The sequence below is a fragment of the Vidua chalybeata genome, chromosome 17 (assembly GCF_026979565.1).
Source record: "Vidua chalybeata isolate OUT-0048 chromosome 17, bVidCha1 merged haplotype, whole genome shotgun sequence".
NCBI lineage: Eukaryota > Metazoa > Chordata > Aves > Passeriformes > Viduidae > Vidua > Vidua chalybeata.
In genome coordinates this window covers 5,641,055-5,652,533 of record NC_071546.1, presented here as the reverse complement: position 1 = coordinate 5,652,533, position 11,479 = coordinate 5,641,055, and the positions used below count along the sequence as shown (strand labels likewise).

Genomic DNA, 11,479 nt, shown 5'->3' with positions numbered 1-11,479 from the left:
GCAGCAGTGTCCGAATGTCTCAGTGCCCCCCTCCATCTAGAGGAGGGTCCGGGAGTTGTATTTCCAGGAGGGAACGGGCTGCGTGCGGTGGGGACACGTGTGCTACGGTCCGGTGCGGGACGGGGCTGGAGGAGTGGGGATGGGGGTGCCCATCCCCATGGGTGTGTGGTTTTGGGGTAGGTGCATGTGCCTGCTCTGCGTGACATCGGCGCGGGGGGCGCGGGGGTGGTGATGTGCGGGAGGGGAGGATGGCAGCGCACAGACCTACGTGTGACAACAGCTTGGTTTGGAGGGAATTGCTTGTAAAATACATACATACTGGAGTTTAAATACGTTTTCAAGAAACCTGGAAAGCTCAGGCAGTGAGGAATGTGAGTTTTACACAAACTGTAGACTTTTTCCGTTCAGTTGCATAAGAGCTGTTACACTGGGGGTGGAGAGGGGGGTGTTGCTTCCCTCTCTGCTTGTTTGCTAGAGCAGTTTCTGCCGGGCTTCTTTGAAAGAGGGAGGATGTGGGGTTACGAACAAGCTGAAATTAATAAAGTAACACTAGAGATGAACAATACTGGCAGTGCCAGTGAGAGCTTTCAAAAACCCGTAACATTTTCCAGCTGCTCACTCTAAAAACATCAGGCTGGAGCTATAAAACTGCTTGCCACAGGTGTGTGAGAAGGGAAGGGGTTCTGAGAGGGAGAATGAGCCAGAACTGCACTAACCCGAGCAGTCACAGGTAGGCAGGGTTTATTAGTAGTGGCTAGTGGATCTGCCTGCATTGGCTGCCAGCTAACTTAGAGGCAGCTGGTGGTGTGTTTGTAAGCAGGTCCTGGATTTATGGATAGATGGTGATCCTAAGTTTCCACGTACACACATGAACTCCCTTGCCTCCAGCTGAGAGAAGTGGCCAGCCTTTCTCCTGTGGTCCTGTGCACAGATGAATGGCTCACTTGTGGAGGAGCAGGGAGCAGCACAGCACCCTGCTCATGCCCTGAGCCTGGCAGCCCCTTGCCAGGGCAGAGCTGCTCAGGTCTGGGCAGGCTGGAAATGCCAGTCACAAGTGGGAGTGGTGTGCCCATCCCAGGGGATCAGAGAGGACCCTCGGTGAGGGGCTGGGGTGGATGTGCTGCTGCAGCTCCTGGGGGGAGCAAGTGGGATGTGCTGGGGATGTAGGATCAGGGGATCCCTGCTGGAAGGGAGCAGAGAGAGGCTTGGAGGGAGGATGACCCTGCTCACACCTTGCTGCTTCACGGAGAGAGCTCCTGCCCTGGGTGGGCTGTTGGAGATCGTGCAGCCTGCTCAGGGTCTCTGAACGGGGGCACTGGGAGGCAGCTGGGGTTGCTGCAGCTCAGCTGCCTGGTCACAGGCTGGCATGCAGTCAGAGTTCCCTGGCGTGGCCATCACATGGCCTGTGGAGAGCAGCCTCGGGACTGAGCGCAGAAATGAGCTGCAGGGCCTCAGCCCAGCTCTCATGGGCTTGCTCTGATGGTCTGGATGATGTTGAGACACTTCTGGCAGATGGAGGTACAGGAAAGGGACTGTGACTGTCAGGATGGAGCAGAAGGGTTTGGTAAGAAGGGCTATGGTGTCTCCTGTTTGTGTGTGCGTGCATGCACAGGGTGGGTGTGCACAGCCCTCCCCCAGCCCCCCCATGTCACACTCAGGGGCCAGAGCAGCAGCACTCTGGCTCACCCTGAGTGGGGAAAGATCGATGAAGGAGGGACAAGCACTGATGGCAAACAGGTGAAGACAAAGTACGTTCCCTACCCATCCATACCAAACCCCCAGCTGGCACAGGGGAAGCCACGTCCTCCCGCCTCACTGAACACCTCTCTGCACCTGCAGCTTGCGCTGGCCCATCTGCTCCATCTCGCTGACCTCCTGCCTCAGCTCTGCTCTGCACCGTGGGCCTGTGCCCTCCTCTCCTCCCGCTCCGCCGTCTGCCACATCCCCCTGCCCTTAATCCCTGCCTCACCACACATCCCTGCTGTCTCTGCCCCTGTGGACCGAGTCCATCTGCTCCTGCCGGCAGCCCTGCCTTCAGCTGGAACAGCCTTGGCCTCCATCTGTCCTACCAGCAGTCCTGCATCCTTCCCACACGCTGCCTTCCTCCCCGGCAGCTCATCCTCAGCGCCTGGCTTTGCTGCATGGCTCAGGAAAGCTGACTGGTACCTGTGGCACCCAGCTGCAGGCGGATGGCAGGAGGGAAGAGGCTCTCTGTACTCACTGTCCCAGAGACCTGAGGGGGTTTCCAGCCTCCATCACAGATCTACTCTGTGTCCCTGCCTCCCTGATGGAGGGACCCACGGTGCTGCAGCCCTACAGAGCAGCATCTCCTCTCTGTGCCTTGTCTGTGGCAGCACCCACAGCAAGGGCTGAAGGCTTTTGGGTTGGCCCTTGCTCTGGCAGCACTCCAGGAGCTGCAGCAGGACAGACCACCCCTGCCAGGCACTGCTGGAGCTATTTCTGGGATGCTATTCCTACAACTGCTGCTGCTGGGATTCTGATTGTCCTCACAGCCTGTCTCACACACAGTCCATGCTGTGCCAAGCACAGCCCAGCTCTGGGGACACCACCAGCGCTGGTGACAACGTGGCTGTGACTGTGACAGGAACCACACTCCTGCAGCATGGTTGTGATGCCCCTCCCCAGCAGCTGCCCAAGCTGGGGGGCTCCTTCCAGCTCCTGCCCCCAGACCTCCCTGGCAGTGTCCGGCAGTGCAGGCACTGCTGTCTGCTGGGCAGGGGGTGACAGTGCCTCGCTGTGTTTCCCCCAGGAGCTACTGTGCCTACGTGGTGCAGCGCAACGTGACGTGCACGCTGCAGGACGGGGCCGAGAGCTACGTCAAGGCTGAGTACCACAAGTGCAGCTGGGGACCCAAGTGCCCAGGGAAAGTGCTGTGAGTATGGGGGACACTGGGGCATGGTTCCCTTTCCCTCCCAAAGACCTTTATCTCCTGAGACCCTGTGCCACCTTTCTGACCATAAGCCCCCACTTTCCAGAGGGCTGAAGGACTTTTCCTGGACACGGCAGTCAGTGGCAGGGCAGTGGTGTTGGGAGGAGGCAAGGTGGGATCTGTCAGGAGGGAGAGGGAGTTCTATCCCTCCTCAGAAACTGTCAGGGGAAGTTTAGATTGGCCATCAGGAGAAGGTTTTCACCCAGATGGCAGCTGAGCACTGGAAAAGGCTCCCCAGGGAAGCCCAGGGAAATTGATCATGGCACTGACAGAGATGAAGAAGCATTTGGACACTGCTCTCAGGCACATGGTGTGATTTTTGGGGGCATTCTGTACAGTTGCTGGGCACAATGATCCTTATGGGTCCCTTCAAACTCAGGACATTCAATGATTCGGAAATAAATCTGGAAATCATGGGAAGTGGGGAGGTGCCTGTGCAGGTGTGTAGGAAGGCAGTTTGTCATGGACCTGCAATGTGGCAGAATTATGGCAGCTCGGTGAGAACCTGGCTGGGAGGACAAGGAAATGAAGCCTGTGACTGGAGATGGCTCAGTGCTTCCTGCTCCAGGAAAATACTTGCAAAATTCTGCCACCTGGTCAGTGCTGGAGGGAAACACTTCAGTGTGCCACAGCTGGAGCCGCCGGTGGTGCAGGGCAGGCACTGGGGCTTTGTGCTTCACCACCCTCCAGGGATGCTGCTCCATGTGGAAAAGCTGTTCTCCTGCATCCTCCCCAGGCTGGGGGAGTGGAGCAGAGCTGAGCACAGAGGAAACCTGGGATGAGAGAAGTTTTTGTCAGCTGCCTGTGGCAGCTGGCTGTGACTCTCCATGTCCCAGTGGTGCCACAGGCTCTGCTCACATCCTCTCCTGGCAGAGACGGGCAGCTGGACCCACTTGCTCACTTGTTCTTCCCATCACAAGTGTTTTAGCAGCATTTGGGGACTTCAGGACATCCTGCAGCTGCTGGTACCCATGGAGGAGATCTCCAAAGCCTCTCCCATCTCCACGATGTCCTGCTTGTCTCCTTCAAACAAAACCAGGGTGAAACCAGAGTGTTTTCTGAGGGCAGATGGACCCACAGCTGAATTTTCTGCAGAGCCTCAGATGCTGCATCCATGGACAAAAGGGAACATGGGTTTTCCACGTGCTGGGGCCATCAGTGGATGTTTGTGCAGCTGTCTGCAAATACTTCCCCTTGCTGCTGTTTGGAGCAGGGGTAGAAAGATTTGGAGGTGCCCAAGGCTTTGAGCTCCTCTGCAGAGGCTGGGATGACACAGAGAAGGTGCTGGGATGACACAGAGAAGGTGCTCTGCCTTGTGGATGCCATCCTCCTCCTTTCTTCACTCCCTGACAGTGGCTGGAGCAGCAATCTCCCTTGGTACATCCAGGCAGGTTTCTACACACTACAACAGAAGGAAAGATCATTGCAACTCAGCAGCATCTGTGAAGAAGAGTAACAAGGAGAGATTGTTTTGAAACTGTCCCTTTGGGAAATTGATGTTGGAAAAATTTGAAGAGATTCAAGGAGCAGAGGCCTTGGGTTTGGTTTATCCCCTTGCCCTGTGGTGTGTATGGAGGTGGCTGTATCTCGCTGGGAACTGTGTGGAAGCACCACTGCCAGGGGCTGCAGCCTGGGCTGGGGACACTGTGGATTCAAACAAGGACATGGGTGGCAGGGAATCAGCCCCATGTGCTGCCCTGACTGATGGCTCAGTGCCTTCTGCAGCCCCTCTGCAGCACGGATGGCTGTGCTGCTCCTCCAAGACCTTCTGCTGAACATGCTGGAGAAGAACACGAGGCTGATGGTGTGTGTTGTTGCAAAACAGCAAACTTCAATATTTTCAGGCCCTGGTAAATTCAGATTGGAAATTTCCAAAAGGCAGGCTTAAAGCATTGGTGTTTAGAGGTGGTGAGAAAAGTGCTGTGTTCAGTCCTGTACAGCTCAGCTCAGCTGCTGGGGGAACACAGGGGCCAGCAGGGCCCTGTTCCATCACTGCTGCCTCACAGGAAAGCAGGGAGCAGCTGAATCCTCCCCCACGGCTGGTGGGACCCCATCCAGAGCGAGAGCAGAGGGGGAAGGTGTGAGGTGGGCTTGCACCCTGTGTGCTGGGTGTAGGAGGATCAATACTGCAGTACCCAAATTCGTGATGGAGACACTTCCCAGGGCATCCCAGCTGGGGCAGGAGGCAGTGTGAGGAGCCATCCCTCCGTGCACTTCACAGCATCACCCTGGAGACCCTCACCAGGCCAGCCCAAGCCCCTTTAGGCTTCCCAGCAAACTGATGCACTCCATACAAAGAGAAAGCACCTTTCCAAAGGTATTTCAGCCCTCATGGGGGCTTCCAGACAGGATTACAGTTGAGAAGAGGATTTTTTTGATCCCACTAGGAAATTCTGTAGGTCAATTCAAAGTGCAAACCACTTTTACAAGCAGTCCACTTCCCTCTTGGAAGTGATGTGAGCTTGCAGGGCTTTTGAAATCAGTTCCATCATTTCATCTCGTGCTCTGCTGGCCAGAAGTTGCCAAACAGTGTGGCATCTGTCACAGTGGTCACCTATCAGGCCAGGGACTGCAGCAATACACTTAGAGCTGCAGTTCTTAGTCAACACAGTGCCCCAGGTTAAAAAATACTCGACCAAAACCCCACTGCAATGCTGCACTGAGCTATGGTGCAGCAAGAGTTCTTGGAGAAGATGGGCCATGGTCTGCAGGTGCAGCACAAGGGTTTCAGCCAGGCTCCCCCATGTGCCCAGATCTCCCACATCCAACAGGACCATGACCTTGCCCTATTGCTTGATGTTGAGGTTGCTTCTCTAAACTGTCTTCTCTCTCCCTCCCCTCTCCTGGCAAGGTACCGCACCTTCTTCAGGCCCAAATACAAGATTGGATACAAGACAGTGACCGAGCTGTCCTGGAGGTGCTGCCCAGGCTTCATGGGAGAAGGGTGCCATGACAGCCCGACAGACCAGCCTGGCCTTCTGCCCCAACATCCCAGCCCTAAAATGCCCCCTGGGCAAAAGATGTTTCCAATGCCCAGACTTCCTCCCTATCCCAAAAGCCACCCTGACCTGTTTCCAGGACCAAAGAAGAATCAATATGGTGAGATCTTGCTCCTGCTTCATGTCCCCAGGTCATCACACCACTGTCATGTACTCGAACCTCCAGGTTCTCTCTGTTCCAGAGCAGAGCATGAATCTGGCAAAAATTCAGTGGGTGGCATGTTTTCTATCAGAGACCTGACATTTGATTGCTTTGAGGGCCACTTGCTTTTTAAATTTTGTTCCTTTCAAAACATGCAGCTTCAAAATTGCCTTTGCTCATTGATTTAGAGCCTTTTGTCATTAATTATGGGGTTGATAGGGTGTGACTCAAGATGAAGCTCTCCTGGGCTGTTATCATCACCTGCTGTTGAACTTGGGACAGAGGGCTGGATCCCAAGAGGAAAGAGTGTTTCCTGATAGCTTAAGGAGAGATGTGGGCTGAGATTTTGCTGAAATGACAATAACAGAGGGCAGGACACAAGGTTATTATGGGAAAAGACTTGAAGGAGGGAAGTTAAAGGAGCACCACAGCCCTCACTGTGCCCTCTCTATTTCTTTCCCTGTGCAGGTAGGAAACTGCCTGGCCTCTTTGGGGACCGCCTGGATCGGCTGGAGGAGGAGGTGAGGCGCCTTTCCCAGTCCTACGACAGCCTGCACACCATGGTGAGTGGGCTGGGGGACCGCCTGCGGTTGGCCATCCAGGAGGACACCACCAAGATGATCGGCTCCCTGATGAACAGCCCGGGCACGCCAGACTCATCCGTGGGCTTCGGCATCATTCCCGACGGCCTGGTGGATGTGGCAGACAAAGCCGACATCGCCACGTACCCTCCCGTAGGGGAGATCCTGACCAAAGTGACCGAGGTGAGCGACGTGCTGAAAACCAAGGCAGATCTGCTGCACGAGGTCCGGGGCATGGTCCTGGACCACGACGGGCAGATCAAGCACCTGCTGGAATCCGCCCGGCCCTCGCCCCTCACCTCCATCGACCTGCTGGAGGAGTACGTGGACACGAGGCTGAGCAACCTGCGTGGAGAGCTGCTCGACGGCTTCGAGAAGAAGCTGGGCAAGATCCAGACCACGTGTGATTTTCGCATCCAAGAGGTGCGGCAGCAGTGCGAGGAGGAGAAAGCTGCCAACCTGCGGCTGCAGCAGACGCTGGATGGGAAGGAGCTGGAGATCAAGAAAGAGATCTCTCAGCTGGAGACCCAGATCCAAGGGCTGACGGTGGTGGAAAGCTGCTGCAGCAACCTGGACTACCTCACCGATCGCATGAACATCCTTGAGAAAGGCCTTCACAGCATTTCCGAGTCCCAGAAGAACCTGCACTCACGCCTGGATGGAGAAATCTCCACTGTCACCCTAGGGAATCTCTTTGAAGGGCGCTTTGAGGACCTGGAAGCCAGGCTCAATGCTACAGAGGGGGAAACTGGGAGCTGCTGCTCTGGTATAGAAGACAGCATGAAAGGCACAGTGGTGGCAGAGGTGGATGGCATGAGGACTGCCTTTGAAGACAAAATGCAGACCCTGGAGGACAGATTCATGACCATCGTGGGGGAGCTGAACAATGTCAGTTCTACCATGGGCATGGACGGAGCAGTGGTGCCTGTGCTGGAAGGGGAGCTTGCCAGCATGAGGAAACGGACAGAGGAGACACTGGAGGTGTTGCAGAATCGCCTCATCACGCTGGAGAGCACCTGCTCCCTGGGCTGCACCTCTGCCTCCAAAGATGTGGAGACCTTTCGGACAGAGATCGAGGACTGCCAGAACAAGAACCAGGACCTGCTCCTCCGGATGGACAGCAATTACGACCTCCTGCGCAAGCTGAACGCCACCATCCTGGAGATCCAGCGGCGAATCGAGGAGGAAGCATCGGGGGCTTTGCAAGGGGAGATCACCTTGCTAAAGATCAACCTGAACACTGTGAGCAAGTCTCTGACAGGGCTCAAGGACTCCGTCTCCCAGTACTCAGACACCGTAACACATGTCAACTCCTCACTAGATGAGCACGAGCGGAAGATTGAGGATGAGGTCCACTCCATCCAGGAGAAAGTCAACGACCAAGGTTCCCAGCTTTTCTTCAGCAACCGCCGTGTCCTGAACCTCAAGGGAGACCTGGAGCGACTCAAAGCCAGGATTGTCAGCGACCTGAGCTCCTGCAAGAACGTGGCCCACGGCCTGCAGCAGGAGGTCTCTCACTTTGACGAGCGGGTGGCGCGGGTGGAGAGCGCCTGCGGCAGGCTGGGGGCCATCACCGGCAGCCTGGACGACATCAGGGAGGAACTGGAGAAACACACGGGCAGTCTGTGGGACTACATGGACCACATGAACGGGACACTGGCTGCCCACTCTCAGGAAATAACAGGACTGAAGGACAACTTGCTTGACTGCCAAGCCAAGGTCTCTGAGCTGGCGGAACAAGTCGGGCACTTGGAGGAGAAGGCGGAGAGGAGGCAGCATTAGCCACACTGCCATACCATGTGTCTTCCTTCTCCTGCTGTGAAGGACAGGATTAAATTATATCACACAGACTTGCTCCAATGTGACAACAGTTCTTGGGACAATTTTTTTTATGAAAAGCTGCTACATTTTTTTTTCCCCTAATCTTGTTGGCCCCACTTCTCCTTAACTCCACCATGCTGGTGCTCCCCTCCTGATGCTCAACAACTGTCCTGACCCTGGCGCAGCAGTGTCACTCTCTCCTGGCTGGGGGTGTTGCTTTGGGTCCTGGGTTGATGACCCAAGAAGGACAATTCTAGAGTAAGCTGGAGGCAGAAATGTTTTTTTTTTTTTCATTTTATTTTTGTGGATTTATCATTTCTTGAAGAATAAAACCCTGTAGTTATCAGCTGAGGAATAGTTTCTCTGACCTAAAGACCACCTGCATCTTAATCCAGAGACTGAGCAGAGCCAGGGCTCCTTGCAGGGAACAAAACTCACCACAGGAATTGTAGATTTCAAAGAACACACGTATTCACATGTTCCTCCGGGAACTGGCTTCCCTTCTCCGAGATGGCAGCCCTCCTTGTGTATGGTAAATCCATTTATAATGCTCCCTCCTCCATGCAGATGCACATCCCTTATGGAGCATATGAGGGTGTGCATTAGGAAAACACATATGCATATATATATATGGTATGTGTATGTATCTTTTTGAACAATCCTGTGTCATGGTGCCTATCTGATTCCAGTTTCCTAATGCTGCCCCCATGTCCTTTGCCATATTCCAAAGACCCACACTGAGCAGCCAAAAGCTGTGGCAGCAGTGTTTGGAGAGAGCCCCATGGTTCTGGGGGCTGCTGTGCTTTACAATCCCACTTTGCTGGGCTCTCTGGTTACACCTGGGACTGACATGATGGTTATGGAAAACACGTCTTCCTTGAGGAGAGCTGTGTCCATAGGTCTCTGCAGAGATCAAGCTGGGCACAGAGCAGTCCTGTCCTTCAGCTCTGGCTCTCTCCTGTTTTATCGCTTAAGCTGTGAAATCCATCATCTCATCCCAGGCAGGAGAGTTACAGCTGCTTCAGGGTGTGAGTGCAGCAGTGGAGGAGGAGGAGCCTGCGTCCTCCTCATGCTCTTCTGATCCCACTGGGATGCCAGTAGCCCTGGGACCAATACCGATGTGGAACAAGGCAGGGCATCTGTGAGAACACCTCTGGAGACCTGTCCTCAGCTCAGAATGAAAAACCCACATCATTTACCCAGCTTGATTTTGGTTTCCTACAAATAGGCAGTCTGGAAAACGTTGTCTATGTTCCTGAGCAGCTCCAGCCTTGCCCTACAGAGCTGTTGCACACAGAATCCACCTCTCCCCAGGAGCCCACCATGGGCACCCTCTGCTCATCAGCCAATGGGGACTTCATTACTAGGATGAAGAGGATATTAAAGAGCCTTCATCCAAGCAACTCTGGCACTTTATAGCAGAGGAACATACTTTTCTCTCAGCATTGTAGCTCATGAACCCTCCCACACCAGCCAGCCTTTGGCTCTCACACAGTGCCTGTCACCCTCACCAGGCTGTCCCTGCTCTTTTGCACCATGATTCCCTCCTTGATCCCCCCCTCGATCGCATAAAGGAGCAGCTCTGTGTTCTGACTAGCACAAACCAGCAGCAGCTCCCAGCAGAGATGCATCTGGGCACCTTTTCTCCCCCAGAAAATCTGGGTGAGCTCCCTTAAACATGCTTCCAGGCTAGGGAGGACCACAGGGATCACTGAGCCCAGTAGCCACACCATGTTCCCCTGAGGCAGTAAAAGCCCAGTCCCCTTCCAGAGGAGCATGAGCTGTGGGAGCATAAAGAGGACAAGTGGGCCTCGCATCACTTGCCCAGCCCTGCCAGTTCACAGCACCAGAATTCACTCACTGCTCTGGGCTTTGCTGATTTGGAGTTACTCTCCAGCTGCTGAGTCGTTTCTCCAGCTGAGGAACAACCTCCTGCTGCCACTGGGCATCCTGCAAAACCTGCTCTTAGACAACAAAATTTATTTCTTCCTCCAGCCTAAGGAAGGAGTGTCAAGCCAACCCGGAGTACTTTGTGGTGGGCCAGGGGAGTCCTCACCCTGAAGGGGGAGCATCCTGCCTAAGCCTCTTTTCCATCCCCTCACACCAGGGAGAAAACCAAAGAGAAAACCAAGCCAAGGGCCAGGCTCCCTGTTCCCCAGCCAGGGCTGGGTTAGAGTGGCTGAACGGGAACAACTTCCACAGAAAAGAGGGAGCCAGGACTGGCCAAAACAGAACTAGGACAAGGAAGAAGTCTGACCTTCCTGAAAATGGTGCTATGTTTGGACTATTCCTGACTAGTCACTTGAAGCTATGGACAGTTTGTTATTTCAGTTCTCAGCTATTCATGTTTAAAAAGTGAAAGGAACTTTGTAAACAACTGGGCATTTTTTTAAAATTGCTTGCAGAGTGAGGAAGTGCTGGCCATGGGATTATCCTTGCATGGGCAGCTTTCTGAGGCAGTTGATAACTGATCCGGTTAAAAGACTGTGTTCTATTGTTTTTAAAACCATGTCTATTTGTTCAGATTTTAAAAGCTGAAAAACTGTTTGTACTGGAAAGGAAAAAAAATAAAGTATTTCTTGCTGAGGTTTCCAGGATCAAAATGACTTGTGTGGCTTCCAGAAGTGGCAGACAGGAGATGACTTACACTCACACACAGGGGTCAGGGAGGGAGAAAGTAGATGCCAGACTGGAGGAAGGAGCCCAGCAGTGCTTCTGCCTTTGTTTTACTTTATAACCTCCCATGAAGAGAGAGGTGGGGATCCTCAGCCTGGAAAAGAGAGGGCCATGGGGAGGCCTCACTGCAACTGTGCAGGACTTGAAGGGTCCCATAGGAAAGATGGGGACAGAGTGTTCAACAGGGTCTGTGGTGGGAAGAGAAGGTGGGATGGCTTTCAACTGCAGGAGGTCAATTTAGGTTATATATAAGAAAACTGGTGGTGAGGCACAGGCTCAGGCTGTGCACAGAGGCTGTGGATGCCCCATC

At 54.1% G+C, this 11,479-nt stretch overlaps 1 protein-coding gene across 1 annotated transcript in view; it reads left to right on the top strand.

Moving 5' to 3' along the window:
* The window catches only part of EMILIN3 (elastin microfibril interfacer 3), a 12,147-nt gene extending 1,025 nt beyond the window's left edge, over positions 1-11,122 (top strand). Inside the window, 3 exon segments of the mRNA XM_053958964.1 lie at positions 2,771-2,893; positions 5,802-6,049; positions 6,560-11,122. Coding sequence (XP_053814939.1) covers positions 2,771-2,893; positions 5,802-6,049; positions 6,560-8,454 — 2,266 coding nt within the window. The 3' untranslated portion in view covers positions 8,455-11,122.
* The last annotated feature ends 357 nt before the right edge of the window (positions 11,123-11,479 follow it).